The sequence below is a fragment of the Ipomoea nil genome, unplaced genomic scaffold (assembly GCF_001879475.1).
Source record: "Ipomoea nil cultivar Tokyo-kokei standard unplaced genomic scaffold, Asagao_1.1 scaffold2331, whole genome shotgun sequence".
In the NCBI taxonomy this organism is placed as follows: domain Eukaryota; kingdom Viridiplantae; phylum Streptophyta; class Magnoliopsida; order Solanales; family Convolvulaceae; genus Ipomoea; species Ipomoea nil.
The window spans coordinates 1-20,192 of record NW_017618759.1 but is presented as its reverse complement, the minus strand read 5'-3'; the positions used below and the strand labels follow the sequence as shown (position 1 = coordinate 20,192).

Genomic DNA, 20,192 nt, shown 5'->3' with positions numbered 1-20,192 from the left:
ATTCATTTTTAGTTCATTCATTTTGGATTTTTTAGTTATGAAATTCTGGAAGTGTAGTTATGCAATTATGCAATTCTGAAATTGTAGTTATGCAATTCTGAAATTATAGTTATGCAATTCTGGAAGTGTAGTTATGCAATTCTGGAAGTGTAGTTATACAATTCTGGAAGTATAGTTATGCAATTCTGGATGTATAGTTATGAAATTATGGAAGTGTAGTGAAATATGGATGTGTAGTTATGCAATTCTGAATTATTATTTTTAAAGTTAGACGCCAAAACGACGTCATTTTTGCATCCGTATGCATTATGCATGGTGCATACGGATGCACAGCATAACGCTCCGGTAGAGACTTAGATTCTTCTTTGGGTGATACTGCTAAAAGATTATGAATATTTCAAAAAAAAAAAGGTTAAGTAAGAGAATTAAAGTCGATAGATATTAAATTGGAGGTATTTCATAAAAATAAATGAATAATATACTCTTTTTAGAGTTTTAGTCCCTTATTAATTTAAACTAGTAATCTATTCATGCTATGCATGAAAAAATTAGAGAAACTACAATAATCTTTTAAAATAAAAACTTTATTGTATATATACATACACAGACAATGTACTATTTAGTATTTACTAGTGTGTTTCAAAACGTTTGAGAATTGAAATATATTTCTTTTTTTCATTAGTATTTAATTTCACTATAAATTTTTTACTATATTGAATTTGTTAATAATTTTAAATCTATTTAAAAGTCTCACTCAAACTATTTTTCTGTTCACATGCTTTACGTTTGAAAAGACACAATATTAGTGCAATTTCACTATAAATTTCCACTAAACAGGATTCTTTTATAATTTAAATCTATTTAAAAGTTTCACCCAAACTATTTTTCCTTTCACATGCTTTATGTTTAATTTGGAGATACACACAATATTAATGCATTATATTTTTATTGCTAAAAAATTTGTAATATTCATAATGTCACAATATTTGTCTATTGATTGTCTATGAATCAACTTTTTCGTCTATCGATTGTTTATAAATCAACTTTTATGAAGTTTTAATAACACTTATGATCTGCTAATTGCATTGTAATATCTACTCTTTAATTTAACAATAACGATGGAGTTCAAAAATTTGTATTTGACAATATATAATTTGTATTTTAATTAATAAGTAAATTTTTTAATGCGGAATGAGACCAGTCAATTCATAATAACAATATATATATAATAGTTAAATAAATGTTGCAAGTTAAAAGTGGAAGAATTTTGTACAAAGAGGCGTAAGATTTAAGACTGACCTTTTGATTTTTGAATTCCATTTAATAGTGAGGATGGCAACTAGCTAGCTAGCTTGAATGCCCGCAGAATTATATACAATAATAATCTATCATGGGATATAAGGATTTTAAAAATGTTGAAGTGAAACCAATTCCCAAGTAGATAATAAAGCTAGCATAGAGAGAATGAAATCAATGTATCCCATCAAAATTTTCTCTCGAAAATGCTATAGAGTTATATGTGGTGAACAAAGGGAGGAGGACATCTAGAAATAGGGTGGGTCTACCAGTTTGGAGACAAGTAGATAACCATATACTGTAAATCTATGGGTGTCCCCCTTCCTTCCTTTCTAAAAAAAAACATATCACCGCACAAATATGATAACAATACGTTGGGTTTATGGAATAATTCTGGAATGAAATAATATTTTAGATAACTGAAAATTTATATAGCAAGATTGTAGCCTTTAAACATATTACCACAATAAGCAATTAGAGGAGTTATTACTCTGTCTTAAGTCCCAACCAGAATTTAATAGGAGTAGTTACTCTACATAATAGTTCAGATATAATGCAACAAAAATAACCCATCAAAAATATATATATATACACAAGATATTTTTTAACAAGTTAGAAAACATGTCCTACTCTACAGGACCACGCCCAAAACTTTTACATTCAAAATCAATTCAAAATTTTTAATCATAAATGATTAATTGCAGGTACAAAATATATCAATACAAACACACATAATTTTTGGATTAAGTTTCACAATGCAATATGCATGGACCCTGTTCATGGTATACCAATTGCATAATTTAATTTAAATGTTATTGTCGACCAAGGTACAGTGAATCTAGGTCCATGTTAGGCAATTATGCTGTGCATCCGTGTGCACGATACATGGATGCAAAAACGACGTCGTTTTGACTAAAAACGCGCATCCCACTTTAAAAAAGATTCACTTTCGATTCCCAGCAACAGCATTATGTTGTTCATTTATTCTCATTTTTAGTTCATTCATTCTAGATTTTTAGTTATGAAATTATGGATGTGTAGTTATGCAATTCTGGATTTATAATTATGAAGTTATGGATGTGCAATTATGCATGGTGTAATTATGCAATTCTGAATTTATAGTTATAGATGTATAGTTATGCAATTCTGGATGGTATAGTTATGAAGTTATGGATGTGTAGTTATGCAATTCTGGATGTATAGTTATGAAGTTATAGATGTGTAGTTATGCATGCCAATTCTGGATTTATAGTTATGAAGTTATGGATGTATAATTATGCAATTCTGAATGTATAGTTATGAAGTTATGGATGTGTAATTATGCAATTCTGGATATATAGTTATGAAGTTATGATTTTTTTTTTTTAAGTTTGACGTCAAAACGACGTCGTTTTTACATCTGTGTGCACCATACATGGTGCACGGCCTAACGCTACATATAATTTGCCGGAGAATTTTGTGGGTTGTCAAGGTGAATCTAAACGGGCCACTCATTCATGGTTCTGGTATTAGGTATACAAGTGGGTCGAGTTATGGGTTATTTCGCCATATTTAAATTTTAAAAAGTCCAATAAAATTTGTATTAACAAGTCAATCATTATTGTATGCATCATCGACCATAGAAATTGTGTGGACCATATTTTATCTACTGTAAAATAATGTACATTATATTCAAGAAATGTATACTATTTTTTATTCTGAGTGTACATTATATTATATAATGTACATTCAGTACAAAAATAATGTACATTTTTTTTTGAGAAAAAAATAATATACATTTAGTATATTAAAAATGTATTTTTTGTTATGCTCCACATAACATTGTGTGGACCATGATCCACACAATAATTTTTTAGAGTTGATTGAACTCGTAGACTTATAATGCTATTTTTAACTAAATGAAATTATGAGTTACTTAGGCCAAAATTTTAATTATATTTATAGTTGTCAAAACGGGCTCAACCTGTCAGGTTGGGCCCATTTAATCCCTTTTTAGGCTAGTTGGGTTGGAGGTTTCTCTAACCCGGCTCAACTAATTCGTGGCGGGTGGTGAGTTATATGGGTTGGCCTGTGGGTTACAATGCTCTGTCGGGCTGGGGTGTGGGGGGCCCTTAGGGTTGAGATTCAATTTTTTGGAATAATTCTAATAAAAGTTAATAATGTTAGATCCTTACTGAAATAAAAAAATGTCGGTCCTATTATTTCTTAAAATGAATGGTTCATATTATTTTGATTTTAATATTTTTTAATGATTTTTCTTATTTTACCCTCTATTATATTATTTTTTTCCCTTAAATAACCTAAATTAAGGGGATATTCCGTTGACAATTTATTATTTTTAACTTACTCATTATTAATTTATATAAGAAAGGTTTTAGGTTCAAACCTCATCCAATTAGAGTTGACATAATTATTAAACATATACTATGAATATTTTAAAATGTATTAAATATATATATATATATATATATATTATATATATATATATATATAATATAATATAAATTTAACATAAACTTTGGTCAAATATTAGTCCGACTAAATGCATAACATTCAAAGTTAAGCATCAAAGATTATAAATCAAGAACTTTAAAAATCATTTGATTTTTATGCATTAAAAAAATTAGATTAAGTTTTATTTTTTTTTTCATTTAATTAATCTTCTTTTGATTATTTAGATCAGAACAAAACTTAATATTTCAATTATACTTTTGCATTATTGGTATGATTTAGGTCGTTATGGTATTAATGTTTTTGTATGTATTTTTATAATAGTACAATTGTACATTACTTTACAAATATTATACTATTTTTTTATCGAACAAAATTGTTCTTACATCATTGGTAGACCTGCTCGATCTAAGAGCAACCACACCAATGCATAGTATGGGGAGATTTCAGCATTAATTCTTCTCAATGGGGATAATAACTAATGTGGAGTGGGGATATTGTGGAAATAATCTTCCTGCAAAATTGGGGAGAATGGCAGAAAAGAAGAAAGAGAAAGAAAAGGAAAGAGTGGCTGCGCGCACAGCAGCCCGCCCACACGGGCGCGAACGGCGCGCCTGACAGGTTCTATTATTTATTTTTTTTCTTTTGTTTTTTAATTTTGATTTTTTTTAATTTTTTTTTCTCTTCCCCACATTCTCTCTCCTAATCACTCTTACATTATCCCCATATTCTTCCCAACTAATATGGATGCTCTAACTACAAAGTTGTTGATCATAAATACAATTATACCTGGAATCTAAAACGGTAAGACCATTTCCCAAAGAATTGACAATGTTACATCCCATTGGCTCTAATTGAACAAGTTTACACATCAGAATATATCAATGCATGAAACCTTCTAAGGAAATTTGTAAATTATTTTTTACTATATCATTATAACAATATTTATTGTAACTATAATATGCCATTAAACATTATATAGTTACAATATTTATTGTAACTATATATTTTGAATTATTTATTTCATCCTCTATTTACACGAATTGTAACAACTGTCATTGATAAACTCTTAAAACAATTTGTCCCAACAACGAATGTAAATTAAAACAAAATTCATTGATTTCATTATTGTTGATGAAAAGTATGTACGCCACTTTATTACTCTTATTAAATTAAATAAATTAGTAGCTACAACAAAAAATAATACATATGCATTTAATTAATTTAGAATTAGATGTCTATAATGCATTTATTTTAAAAAAGGGAAAATTGTAATTTATGTCCCTCCATAATATGCCAATTATCAATGTCACCTCTGAATTATTAATAGTGTAAATGTTTGTCCATCAATTTTTAAAACGGTACATATATTGCCCCTCTCGTACCATACGGTAGGGGCAATATATGTACCGTTTTGAAAAATGAGGTGCAACATTTACACTATGGGGAGGGCATTATATGTACCATTTGGAAAATTGAGGGCAACATTTACATCACTAATAATTCAAGGGTGATATTTATAATTGACATATTATGGAGGGGCATAAATTAAAATTTTCCCTTTTAAAAAATTATTCATTATAAAAAAAAGAGTTAATTACCAAAATGGTCCCTTGACTATAGTGAAATTACCAATTTGGTCCTTGACTATTTTTTTAACCAATTAAGTCCTTCAACTTTAAAAATTTTAACCAATTTGGTCATCCGTTAGTTTGACCGTTAGTCAACGGTTAACTTGGGACCAAATTGGTAATTTCTCTATAGTCAAGGGACTATTTTGGTAATTAACTTTAGGGGTGGGCAATTCGGTTTAGTTTTCTCGAATCGAACCGTACCGAACCGAACCGAAGTAATATACCGAACAACCGAACGATATTGAATTCTTGTATACCGAACGATTCGATAAAAAATCCGATCCAATCTGAATTGTTCGGTAAAAAATTGAACTGAACCGAATACAGTTTGATTTTTTTAAAAATATAATATAATAATAATAATAATAAATAAATAAATAAATAAATATAAATAAATAAAAAGTAAATCCAAGTCCCTTACTGCTTGCTCTGTCGTTTAGCTCATATTTTCACGGGTATCTCTCGTAAATGTTTTATTTGATTTCTTTATGGTTTGTTATCAAAAGTTCTATATTATGTGTTATGATGTTTACATAGTCCATATCCAAAGTCTAATATAAGAATTCAATATCGTTCGGTTGTTTGGTATATTACTTCGGTTCGGTTCGGTACGGTTCAATTCGAGAAAACTAAACCGAATTGTCCACCCCTAAAGTTAATTACCAAAATGGTCCCTTGACTATAGCAAAAATTACCAATTTGGTCCCAAGTTAACCGTTGACTAACGGTCAAACTAACGGAGGACCAAATTGGTTAAATTTTTTAAAGTTGAGGGACTTAATTGGTTAAAAAATAGTCAAAGACCAAATTGGTAATTTCACTATAGTCAAGGGACCATTTTGGTAATTAACTCTAAAAAAATTAAAAACAGATCTAATTTCATTAGTTATATTATCTTTATTTTCTACAATTCAAAGATTCATTACCTTCAAATTTATTAATTAATTTATTATATTCCATAAACATTTGGCAATCCAGTCAGCAAAAACTTGGAGTTAACCTGTTAAAAATGTTAATTGCTTTTTTTTTTTCTTCGAGTTCAATGGCTTATTTGGGGGTTATTTGAATTCGATAACTTAATTGATGTTTCTCAAATAATTTTAGTAGCTTATTTGTACTTTATCCCAAATATATAAAACTAATAAATAATGTTAAAGGGATATATTAATATGTGGCATCCTTCTTTGGATACTATGGATCTAGCTTTATCAATTCTCTTATAAAATATAAAATAATAAATATGTGATGTCATTAAAAACATTTATTTTAAAATATCAAAAATTTTAGTTGAGCACGGCGAATAATTCAAGTTTTTAATTAGAGTTAGGCTAAAAACTTTTAAATCAAATAACAAAAAAGACCTTATAACTTATAAGTCCAAACTGATAAACTCGATGGCGTGACAGGGTAGCTTTAAAGTAACATCCCTATATATGCTCACTCTTTTTGGGTTGGTACAAGCTTTGTAGTACTTTATCATATTTTTGAGAGGAAATGTTGCAAAGACAACAACCTCTCTGTAATATATCCTTTCCACCTCAACGTAGAGAACTCATCAATCAAAAGAAGAAAATTTAGGTGTCATTTAGAAGAATGTCAATTTGTGCGGATGAACCAAACACCCCTAGCTTTATAGCCTACGTATACATTTTAGTTACTCATTAAACAAACATGACTAATTACTCACACGCCAAGTTTAATAAAAGTTAAACACTATTTAAAATTATAGCCTTATTTCTCGATGTTAAGTTATTTACGTATCTAAACAAAACACTTTAATTTACAGAAAAGTCACAAAGGTGAGCTCCATTACTTCGAGGGATTGTTTCACACTATAGCGGTGAGATTCGATCTCATATTATTGTTTTCAAACTTCATTCATGTGACCAACTGAGCTGCTCATACAGATTTGTTATTTGAATGTGTGTTCCAAGTAAAATTAACCTTGTGGTCATAACCGATAAAGGAGTAAAATGAGGTAATCCAATCTAAGTTGTACATAAATAACCAGTTCAAATTAAAAGATCAATAAACAGGTTAATGGGCAGTTGGTACCGTAAAGTTACAAATTATAATTACGTGACTATACTAAGCAATGGAAAATATAAGTAGCTAAAAGAAAACAAAACTTGAGTTATTTCTCTTTATTTAAAAAAAAAAAAAAACATTACAAAAGTTGATTTGCTATTTCCAGTAAAATCTGTTTAAATTTCACACTTAAAACTTAAAAGACTCTTTGACGTTGGACGCAAGACAAGGTGACCCTTTTTCTTTATCTTTTATTCTTTTTTATTATTTAATAAAGATAAAGACAAACTTAGCACTGAAGATTACTCAGAAATATTTGGAATTTCTGATTTTTAATTACCGCAAACTATATATTGTCTTGTTTCGTCGATACCGCCGACAAAGATTGCCCAATGCCCTTTGCATTTTGTTCCATACCCTACATATTTCATTATTTAAAAAAGCAATTAATTATAAGATATATTTCTTTTCTTGTTATAATGTTAATATAAGTAGCTAATTTTCCCTTTTTGCCGGAGATTAGTCCTCACTTTTATATTAGGCCTTACCAAGTAATAAAATTTAAATTTTTACTTTAATTTTACATTTTTTTTTACTACCGAATAACAATTCCTTTAGTTCCTAATTTTTTCCTTGCAACCAAACGGTTTGTTAGAGTTTAATAGTTATAATTTGCTTTTAGAGTACACTTAGGCTCTGTTTGGCAAACCTACCTGAAAAGCTATAAGCTGGCAATTTATATCCTACACCACGGCGTACATTGCACTATGCGCCCAGATGCAAAACGACGTCGTTTTAATTATTTTTTTTTTGAAATTTCCCGCCCCAGTGAATGGCAGTAGGCTTTTCTTTAAAAAAAAACCCGCTGTTCAAGAATGTACATAATGTTATACTTGAATACACATAATGTTATACATGAATACACATAATGTTATAACAAAATATACATACTCTTTTTAAAAGATAATACACATAATCTAACATAATACATAATAAACATAAACTTTTAACATAATACACATCAACTCTTAACATAATACACACAAATTTTCTGATTCGGATGTACATAATTGTATAAAAATAATGTACATAATTGTATAAAAAATACACATAACTGTATGAACCAATACACATAACGTTGTGAACGAATACACATAACGTTGTGAACGAATACACATAATCTCAGCAACTTCCTACCGCGCCTCCCAACACGACTCCAAAACGACGTCGTTTTGGGAGGCGCGCGGCGCACAGTGCTATGTGCGCCGTGGTGTAGGATATAACGATTGCTATAAGCTAGGAGCTGATAGCTGAAAATGAGCTGAAAGCTGAAAAGCTATAAGCTCGGAGCTGAAAATTGAAGAGCTGTTAAGCTAGCTGTTATGATTGAAAGTGTTTGGTAAAATTAGCTTTTTGGTAAACTGATAAATGTAAAAAGACTAAAAAGGACATCTTCATAAAATTTAAATTAATTTGTTTACATATTAAAATTTAATAGTTTGTCTTCCAAAAAAAAAGTAAACATTTTTTAAAATAAAACTATTAGCATGATCATGATCTAGCATCCCATAATGAAGTAGAAATATTGTCATTGGTTGAAACCATATTGCTAATTTAAAAATAATAATAATAATAATAATAATAATAATAATAATAATAATAATAATAATAATAATAATAATAATAAGCTAAAGATGAAGGGATTGACGTGAAAGTTGGGATAGGGGAAGAGAAAGGGTTTTAATTCATAAGGTTAAAATATGTCATTACTTTAAAATAATAAGGGTAAAGATGGAAAAAAAGTTAGGAAGCTAGTAGCTTATTTTCAAAAGCTACCTAAAGTAGCGTTCCAAAATAAGCTTTTATTTTAAGCTAGGAGCTTATTTTGGGAACATTACCAAACAGAGCTTATAGCTTATTAGTAGCTTAAAATAAGCTATAAGCTCCTAGCTTAGCGTTGCCAAACAGAGCCTTAGTAACAATATAAATGCTATGTTTGGCAAATTTAGCTGGAGAGGTAGCTGAAAGCTAAAAAGGAGCAGAAAGTTGAAAAACTATAAGTTAGGAGCTAAAAACTGAAAAGCGATTAAGCTAGTTGTTGTGCTTGGAAGTGTTTGGTAAAATTAGCTTTTTGATAAGCTGATAAATGTAAAAAGACAAAAAAAGATATCTTCATAAAATTTAAACATATTAAAATTTAACATTTCGTCTTCAAAAAAAAATAACATTTTGAAATAAAACTATTAGCATAATCATGACCTAGCATCCTATAATGAAGTAGTAATATTGTTGCAAATCTCCTTCATCTAATAATAATAATAATAATAATAATAATAATAATAATAATAATAATAATAATAATAATAATAATAATAATAATAATAATAATAATAATAATAATAATAATAATAATAATAATAATAATAATAATAATTGTGGTGAAACTTGCGGATAAAGGAGAAGAGAAAATGGTTTTAATTGAGAGGTAAATGATGTCATTTCTTTAAAATAATAAGGACAAAATTGAAAAAAAAAAAAGAAGAAGAAGTTAAGAAGCTAGTAGCTTATTTTGAAACGCTATCTAAAGTAATGTTCCAAAATAAGCTCTTATTTTAAGCTACGAGTTTATTTTGATTAACATTACCAAACGTAGCTTATAGCTTATTAGTAGTTTAAAATAAGCTATAAGCTCCTAAACAAGCTCTGCCAAACAGACTCAAAATACACAAAATACACCCAACAATAATATAAAATGCACCTAACGATATCATTAGTTGCATGCACTGAGTATGAAAATTATTCAACTCAAAGTTCACCTTTTAAAATTTATGATATTTTTTTAAAAAATTTGGTTTAGGGGTTCGCTTTTATGTATTTAAGAGTTTAGTTTTAGATTTAGTTTTCTAGATTTATCAATAGATATACTATGTAGTTTAATGGAGTTTAGGTGACGAGGGAAACCTACGAGGGTGTGTATTGATGAGTAAACTCCGCGTTATGATCTTAGTTGACAAATGACCACATAGAGGTAAATTACAATTGGTTGCTCAATATTGATCGGCTCAAACCAAGAAGGCCAATTAGATCATTCTCGTTGAGAGTTAAACTTATAATTAATCCAGTTAACAAATTGACCAACTTAGATGGATTTACCCTATACTATACATGTAAAGAGTTTAAATTAAGAATTTAAGAGAGCGTTTAAATTATTAGGAAAATTTTATGAATTTTATTAAAGTCTATGAAAATCTATACGTCAAACATACTTTTACTGACTTTTGAATACTTTTTCGTTGAGTTTCTACAATATTCTTACCCCAAAGACTGAATCCCCAGCCCTAAGGGCCCCCCACCTCCGACCCGACAGAGCTTGTGGGAGGATGTAAATTGTTGGTTTTTGGGTTTTCGGGCCCAAGGAGGTCCAACACAACCTTGGTCGGTGGATTCACCTTTCACATGATGTTTATAGAAAAATAAGTAGAAAAATATAACTCAATGCTTTTGTACGTGGAAACCGAAAGGTGAAAACCACGGGCCTTTTTGGGCGGTGACAAGCCTAATTCCACTATGTATTTTGTAGGTGTCTTTGTACATACTTGTAGGGCTATTCTCTACACAAAGTGTTGTGTTTCTAATAATATAGCAATAATAATATAAGAAGAGTGATGGAATGGTGTGGAAGAGTCCTTCCATTTGTATGGATGAGTGGTGGAGCCTTCTTGGTATGTTGTGGAATGAGGCCTTCTTGGGAGAGTAGTTGTGGGAGAGTGATAGTAGTCTTCAAGTGTGTAGGAAGAGTGCTTGGGAGAGTCCTCCTATGTGTGTATGAGTGAGTGGATCCCCCCCCCCCCCCTTTCTTCTTGTCTTCTCCTCTTTTTATAGCTAGCCCATCCCCAAAAGTGTCCGTTGGACCATTTAGTAGGGTAGTTAATAGGTATTAACTTGGTTATTAGTGGGGTAATAAGTGGGAGACTTAATAGGTAGCCTTTATTTGGGGGTTATGGATGAGGTAGATAAATAGGACTTTTAAGGGTAGATAATTAGGAATAACGGCTAGTTAGTCCAACCCTCTACCCGTGCCGACCTCCGGGTCGAGCCGACTCCCGGGCCAACCGACTCCTCGGTTTGGCTCGTATCTCTTTTGGGCTTGCTCCATTTTCTTCTTGGGCTTCCCTTCTTTGTCTGGGCTTTATCTCTTTTCTTCTTGGGCCCCGAGCCCACGGGGTTCACACCCCATCATAAATCACGGTGACTCAATGGGTTAGTAGGCAGGGCCAAATGCCGGTGCGCACAAGGAATCTGCCCACTTTGGACATAATTCCCACACTGCCGCCGCCGAGGTTCGAACCTTGGTTTCTACAATATTCTAAAAATAGTACTCCGTATCATAGCTATTTATTAAGACGTGTAGTATTTCATTGTTGGTGCCTTGGTGAGAAATGATTTAATTGGTGATTTTAATTCATCGGTCTTGATTGATTTAGAGATTTTGAAATTTATTTTAGAATTGTAATCTTAATAATTGAATATTTTACTTCATAATTTCTTTTAAAAAAACGTAAATGTACTTTTTTTCTTTTTATACAAATAAAATTAATATATAAAAAATATATTATTACCCAACTCTAATTGAGATCTTTTAAATGACATTGATATTAATTTTTTTTTTTATATTTTTAAGTAACCTAAATTTACACTGACAATGATTTAATATAATTATAGCTTAATTAAAAAAAAAAAACAAAAAAAAACCAATATTTCTATTTTTTTAAATAAAAATATCATTTAAAATTTTTAATGATATATTTTTATACTATTAATTTTATTTTTTAAAAAAGTAATAAAAATGAATTTAGAGAGAAAATATTAATTTGTTAAAAATTCATAAGATGTTTTTATCTTAACTAGCACGAATACCAAAGTCCAAATTGAATACTATTTTACTTTTTTTAATTTGTTTAGAAGTTTAAATCAAATAGTATTAGGACTTGTAAAAATTTGAATAGAATAATTCCAAAATTGTAAAGAAGTTTCTAAAAGTTTGGATCCCATACAACTTAGAATTCGGCAACCCTAACAAAGCTACATTGGTTTTGGCCCCAAAGCTTAATAAAGACGCTATTTATTGTTTCCTTTCATCTTCAAGAACCCAACCCAAAACTCTGAATAATTGAATATTTTACTTCATAATTTCTTTTAAAAAAACTTAAATGTACTTTTTTTCTTTTTATACAAATAAAATTAATATATAAAAAATATATTATTACCCAACTCTAATTGAGATCTTTTAAATGACATTGATATTAATTTTTTTTTATATTTTTAAGTAACCTAAATTTACACTGACAGTGATTTAATATAATTATAGCTTAATTAAAAAAAAACAAAAAAAAAACAATATTTCTATTTTTTAAATAAAAATATCATTTAAAATTTTTAATGATATATTTTTATACTATTAATTTTATTTTTTAAAAAAGTAATAAAAATGAATTTAGAGAGAAAATATTAATTTGTTAAAAATTCATAAGATGTTTTTATCTTAACTAGCACGAATACCAAAGTCCAAATTGAATACTATTTTACTTTTTTTAATTTGTTTAGAAGTTTAAATCAAATAGTATTAGGACTTGTAAAAATTTGAATAGAATAATTCCAAAATTGTAAAGAAGTTTCTAAAAGTTTGGATCCCATACAACTTAGAATTCGGCAACCCTAACAAAGCTACATTGGTTTTGGCCCCAAAGCTTAATAAAGACGCTATTTATTGTTTCCTTTCATCTTCAAGAACCCAACCCAAAACTCTGAATAATTGAATATTTTACTTCATAATTTCTTTTAAAAAAACTTAAATGTACTTTTTTTCTTTTTATACAAATAAAATTAATATATAAAAAATATATTATTACCCAACTCTAATTGAGATCTTTTAAATGACATTGATATTAATTTTTTTTTTATATTTTTAAGTAACCTAAATTTACACTGACAGTGATTTAATATAATTATAGCTTAATTAAAAAAAAACAAAAAAAAAAAACCAATATTTCTATTTTTTTAAATAAAAATATCATTTAAAATTTTTAATGATATATTTTTATACTATTAATTTTATTTTTTAAAAAAGTAATAAAAATGAATTTAGAGAGAAAATATTAATTTGTTAAAAATTCATAAGATGTTTTATCTTAACTAGCACGAATACCAAAGTCCAAATTGAATACTATTTTACTTTTTTTAATTTGTTTAGAAGTTTAAATCAAATAGTATTAGGACTTGTAAAAATTTGAATAGAATAATTCCAAAATTGTAAAGAAGTTTCTAAAAGTTTGGATCCCATACAACTTAGAATTCGGCAACCCTAACAAAGCTACATTGGTTTTGGCCCCAAAGCTTAATAAAGACGCTATTTATTGTTTCCTTTCATCTTCAAGAACCCAACCCAAAACTCTGAAATATAATAATCTGCAATATAATTCTGCTCCGATCACTTGCTTTTCTCTGTTTTCTTGCAATGGAGCTGATTCCCGGTCTTCCCAACGACTTAGCTTTTGAATGTCTTATTCGGATTTCGTTTGATCAGTTTCCCAAGGCTTCATCTGTATGTAGAGCATGGAAAGCTGTGATTAAGCAGCCGGAGTTCCTCCGGCGCCGGAAAGCTTCTGGTCTAACCCGACCTGTCATTGCCATCTGTCAGTCAAGGTTTAGTTTAAGCAGATTGGATACAGTGGGTTTCCGGCTCACGCTATTCGACCCGGTGAAAAGGCGTTGGCATGATTTTCCGCCGATACCGGAGGTGGTGGAAAGGATGCCGGTGTTATGTAGCGTGGTCGGTATTGGGGCGGAGCTGGCGGTGATAGGGGGGTGCGATCCGGTGACACGGCGGTATCTGAATTCAGTTTTCATCTACAACTTCTTCTCCGCCACGTGGAGGCGCGGCGCCGATATGCCAGGCGAGGACCGCCTGTTCTTCGGATGTGCGGCGTCGGAGGATGGCGGGACAGTGGTGGTCGCCGGCGGACGGAGCTCGACCACTACCTTAGCGCTGAAATCAACGTTGGCGTACGACGTGGCAAGGGACACGTGGACGACGTTGTCGGACATGTCAATCGGGCGATACGTGTGCACGTGCGTGTTCCAATGTGGTGAGTTCCACGTCGACAGTTGTTATACCACTGAAACACTCGACTTTGTCACCCGACAATGGCACGTAAGCGACCGTGACATATGGTTGCAGGCTAACGACGTGGAGATTGACAGGGTAATATACAAAATCAGGAAAAGATGTGACGTGGTTGCATTAGAGGACGACACATGGGTGTTCGTCACGCGCGTCCCCGACTCTACATCCGACGTGACATATGTGACAGGGTGGCAGGGGAATATGATGGTGATAAATACAAAAGGTGGTGAAATTCATAGTGCTTATGTGCTAGAATTGAAGAGTAAAAAATGGACGAAAGTAAAAATCCCACGTAAGTATCGCGGTTATGTTCATTTTGGTTATTATTGTCATATACACATCTAAAAGGAACAATTTTATTTTGTCCTTAAATTAGCTTGATAAGCACTCTTCTTCTTCTACTACTTTTTATTTATTTATTTTTTAATATATTCATCTTAGATGATTGAGATTCAATATATGTTTTATTTATTTATTTTTTAATATATTCATCTTAGATGATTGAGATTCAATATATGTTTCACGATGTGTTATATTTCGTAGCAATAGATAGAGAAAATATAGAACATATACTACCTTGTAATCCAAAAGTAAAAATATGATGCATTTCAATTGTTTTAAGTTTCTATTAGAGATTTGTACAAAACAAAATGTGACATTGAAAGTTATGCATTACACGTGGCAAAAATAATTCTTGAGAATTAATTGTTGAAATTACCCAATAGTTGTTTGAATTGACTAAAGCGAAATAAGTAAAGTTAAGTAAGTCAAGTACTATATAATGCGATGACTTGTTACTATTAAAGTTGATATATAGATATTAAATTGGAGGTATTTCATAAAAATAAATAAATAATATACTTTTTAAAGTTTTAGTTCCTTATTAATTTTTTTTTAAAACTCATAATCTATTCATGCTATGCATGAAAAAAATTAGAGAAACTAAAATAATCTTTAAAAAAATAAAAACTTTATTGTATATATATTCACACCCACACAAAATGTACTATATATTTAGTATTTTGGGTTTCAAAATGTTTGAGAATTGGAATATATCTTTTTTTTTTTTTTTCATTAGAATTCAATTTCACTATAAATTTATACTAAATAGAATTTGTTAATAATTTTAAATCTATCTAAAAGTCTCACTCAAACTATTTTTTCGTTCATATGATTTATAATTAGAAATAAACACAATATTAGTGCAATTTCACTATAAATTTTCACTAAATAGAATTTGTTAATAATTTTAAATCAATTTAAAAGTCTCACTCAAACTATTTTTCCGTTCACATGCTTTATGTTTGGAAATAGACACAATATTATTAGTGCAATTTCACTATAAATATGCACCAAATAGAATTTGTTTATAATTTTAAATCTATTTAAAAGTCTCACCAAAACTATTTTTCCATTCACATGGTTTATGTTTGGAGATAGTCACAATATTAGTGCAATTTCACTATAAATTTGCACCTGCAAATAGGATTTGTTTATAATTTTAAACCTATTTAAAAGTCTCACCCAAACTATTTATTCGTTCACATGCTTTATGTTTGGAGATAGACACAATATTAATGCATTATATTTTTATTGCTCAAAAAATTTAAATATTTAGAATGTCACAAAATTTGTCTATATATCGATTGTCTATTAATCAACTTTTTTGTCTATCAATTTTATTAAGTGATTTAAAAAAAAAAATCTAATCATAATAGTCTATGATTAAAATATTTAATAATTTTTGAAATGAATTTTGATTAGCACATAATAAAGAGCTAAACAAAGCTCCAACACATGTCCAGCCAACCTGAGAAAGAAACTCCCTCCAACCGTGACAGCGGTAGCTAGCATAGACTCATTCCAAACCTGCTGGGAATAATCACACAAAATATATAAATGCATGCATGCATCATATCCTCATTTTGACCCCCACACTTTTGGACATGAGAGCTTCACATAGTTACATCCACCCTTTTTTGGTATAAATTTGTGGTGCTACAAAACACATCATTTAGTGCTCTCTAGAGGAAGGTCCGGCCTCCATTTGAGAGGGATGTTCAATTTTCAAAGTTTGGTCCAACTCTTAAAATCAACAGGTTGCAAATCAAGGTCCCCCGTTATGGTTCTATAACCATTTTTGACATTATAACATTTCTAGGATCTCCATACCAGTAGCATGAATCCTCATAATTCGGGCGCAATGGTAAACATGCATGTAATACGATCAATGTCACAAGGCAGGAAAATTTCTTAACAGAGATAAGTCCAAGTCTGCTTGGTGGGATCAATTAAACCTGTCATCCTAGTACCCAGGACGGAGCCAAGAGGGGCAGCTGCTCCCCCTCCCCCCCACACCCCACCCCCATGCACCCCATATATAATTTTTGTATGTATATATGTATATATAGTACATGTGTTAGTATTAGTAAAATAAAACTAGGAATAAGGGTCAAATAGGCCACTGAACTGCACACGAAAATGCAATTAGGCCATTGAACTTAAAAAATCTACAATTGGGTCCCTAAACTAACCAATTTCATTCAATTTGTCCATTTTTCAAGTTTCTCAAGTTGCTAACAAGTTACCCTCCACCTAGGATGCATATGTGTCATTGTTTTAAATATAATTTATTTTTAAATTAGTTTTTTAATATTTAATAAATAAAAACTAAAATAATTTATTTTTAAATTAGTTTTTTAATGTTTAATAAATAAAAACTAAAACAATTTTTTTTGAATATAAAATAATTTGTTAAGACGGCTTGGATTTTATTTTCAAAAAAACAAATTATTTTAATTTTTATTTATTAAACATTAAAAAAAACTAATTTAAGATTTTTTTAAAAAAATTAATTTTTTTTTAAATGCCACACATGCATCCTAGGTGGAGGGGTAACTTGTTAGCAACTTGAGAAACCTGAAAAATGGACAAATTGAATGAAATTGGTTAGTTTAGGGACCCAATTGTAGGTTTTTTAAGTTCAGTGGCCTAATTGCATTCTTGTGTGCAGTTCAATGGCCTATTTGACCCTTATTCCAATAAAACTATTAAATGTTAACAAGAGTTGGTTGAACACATGTTGAGTTATGATAAAGGATAGGGGATTGAATCTTGGCATTAACATAGTTTTATACTTGGCTCAATAACAGTTTTTTTAACTCCCTCCCTATGTTTTCAACACAGTTACGTTTTTAATACCTTTTTAATATTTAATACACACACACACACACACACACACACACACATATATATATATATATATGTGTGTGTATATATATATATAACATTCTTTTATATTAATAATGAGATGTGTTTTTTTATTTAAATTATCTCTTTTGTTTTAATGTTTCGCCTTTACTGAAAAAAAATTCAGAATTCGTCCCTACTTCTTCGCCCCCTCAACCGAATTTCTTGCTCCGTCCCTGCTAGTACACAGAGATAATGTGGCATTATGGTCTGAATCATCTTATTTGAATCACCATGTAACCAAGGATCACCCCAAGCCATAGTTTTAGCATCATTCACAATTCTATGTCTTACCCCACTACAAATAAGCTCATGAGCAACCATAATACTACTCCGACAAAAATAGGGACCGGGACGATTGCCTAAAGAGACATCAATAAAAGAGGAGTTAGGAAAATACATTGCTTTATAAACGCCTACAGCCAGTGAATGTGGCTTAGTAAGAAATCTCAACCCTTTGTTTCCCCAACATAGCTAAGTTAAAACCATGCAATCTTTAAAACCCAAAACCCCAAAACTTCTCAGGGATACCCAAAGCAATCCAATGAATACCTCTACCATTTGCCACCACTAGAACCCCACCAAAAACCGGTTCAACTTTATTCTCAATATATGAAAAAACAACACGTATATTCCTTCCTACAAACGCAGTGAAGCCCCGAATACTTACCAAAATTAGCAGATTGAGCAACACCAAGTAAACTTGTTACACAAGATCTTCCTCAGAAGTGTTTTTACTAAAACAAACATGTGACTTATGAAAATTGACAGCTTGGCTAGAAAGGTACTCATAGGTATGTAGGCTTTATATTGCTTTACTTCCTGAGCATTGATTTTAAAGAAAAGTAAATTGTCATCTGCGAAAAATAAGTGTGAGATCACAGGTGCTCATCTTGTTAGTTGTTACCCTAAAACCATGAATAGCTCCTGAATTCTGAACCTGTTGTAACAAAAATAAAGACATTTAGCACAAATGATAAACACATAAGGAGACAAGGGATCCCCTGTCTCAAACCACGTGAAGGGATCCCCTGTCTCAAAAAACATAATATAATTAATTTACTTAAAAAAACTAAACTTAAAATATTAATTGACATGGCATTTTACGTGAAATTCTACGTGGCAGGTGACTTAAAGGTAACATGCTATTATAGGTCAAATATGTTAATTGCACTATTTTAACTAATTTAAGGGTTTAATTGAAGGTTTTTTTTTTTTTTTTTTTTTTTTTTAGTTCAAGAGTCTAATTACACTTTAATATATAGTTAGGGTCTATTTGACCCTTATCCCTTTAATTAATTACCTTTGAATGAGTCAATCCCATCTCACTTTAAAATGAAATCAATTTATTAGTAGGTAAATACAAATAATAATAATAATAATAATAATAATAATAATAATAATAATAATAATAATAATAAATAATAATGAAAAGATAAAATTCGGATAAATATAGTACCACTCTTTTGAACTGACATATAAAAGTGTGATTTCTCAAAGTGTTAAAAAAAAAAAAAAAAAGTGCAGGATAATATCATCATGGAGCTTGATACTCTAACATGTTTGAAGACTTATCTTATGTGGGTTTTATCATCAAGGAGTGTATGATTTTAATTCAAACTATATGTAGTATGTCAGTTCGTCATGTTTTGAGATGGTTAACCTATAATTAATTCAAATTTTAACGAATGACTTAGCCTCTAAGTTTAGTTCGAGCGACCCTAATTGTATTTAAAATTAATGTGTTACTTATTAATCTATTTTTCTTTGTTTTTTTTTTTTTAAAGTAAAATGAAATAAATAAATAATTTCCAAATGGTCAGTCAAAAAGTAAAAAACAAAAAGATACAGATTCCAAATAATTATTATTATGAAAAGGAAGAAAAATGGATTTCGTGTATACAAAACCAAGATTATTCTTAGAAGATATGGATGGAATAAAGTTGGTTATTCTGCAGAGGATTGGATTATATGCTTCTTTCTCACTCACAAAGTCACAAGTCAAAGCTGCTTTCCAAATATTTTATAGATTTTCTTTTACAAGCAAAACCAACAAGCTAAGTAAAAATATGATTAAATTTTTTAAAGGATACAGTGCAATCTTGTGCGCGGCACTGTAAATTATACTCTGTAATAAAATATTTGATATGATTTAAGATGTGAGTGATAATCAAGATAAAATAATGAATGAGTATAGGAATGAATGAAGATGTGGCACATAAATTATTTTCTAATCTATTGTATTTATGTAGTTACATGTATGTTCTTAAATTTTAAAGTTTAAAGTGAGATATATACAAGTGTCAATTGTATTTTTGTGTGGCTAATCAATACATAACAATAGCTTCAAT

At 29.9% G+C, this 20,192-nt stretch overlaps 1 protein-coding gene across 2 annotated transcripts; it reads left to right on the top strand.

Annotated features, from left to right (window-relative positions):
* The first annotated feature begins 13,683 nt into the window (after window positions 1–13,683).
* LOC109151938 (F-box/kelch-repeat protein At1g80440-like) lies at window positions 13,684–14,993 on the top strand. Of its 2 annotated transcripts, XM_019299531.1 has the most exons (2): window positions 13,684–14,554; window positions 14,670–14,749. In XM_019299531.1, exons 1-2 carry the CDS (start codon window positions 13,924–13,926, stop codon window positions 14,672–14,674), a joined length of 636 nt encoding a protein of 211 aa, XP_019155076.1. In that variant the 5' UTR covers window positions 13,684–13,923; the 3' UTR covers window positions 14,675–14,749. The 2 variants fall into 2 exon arrangements, with proteins under 2 accessions (XP_019155076.1, XP_019155074.1); XM_019299529.1 differs by having other exon boundaries at window positions 13,684–14,993.
* The last annotated feature ends 5,199 nt before the right edge of the window (window positions 14,994–20,192 follow it).

Coding starts and splice junctions, on each gene's coding strand:
- LOC109151938 (XM_019299529.1), top strand. CDS start 13,924: ATGGAGCTGATTCCCGGTCTTCCCAACGACTTAGCTTTTGAATGTCTT.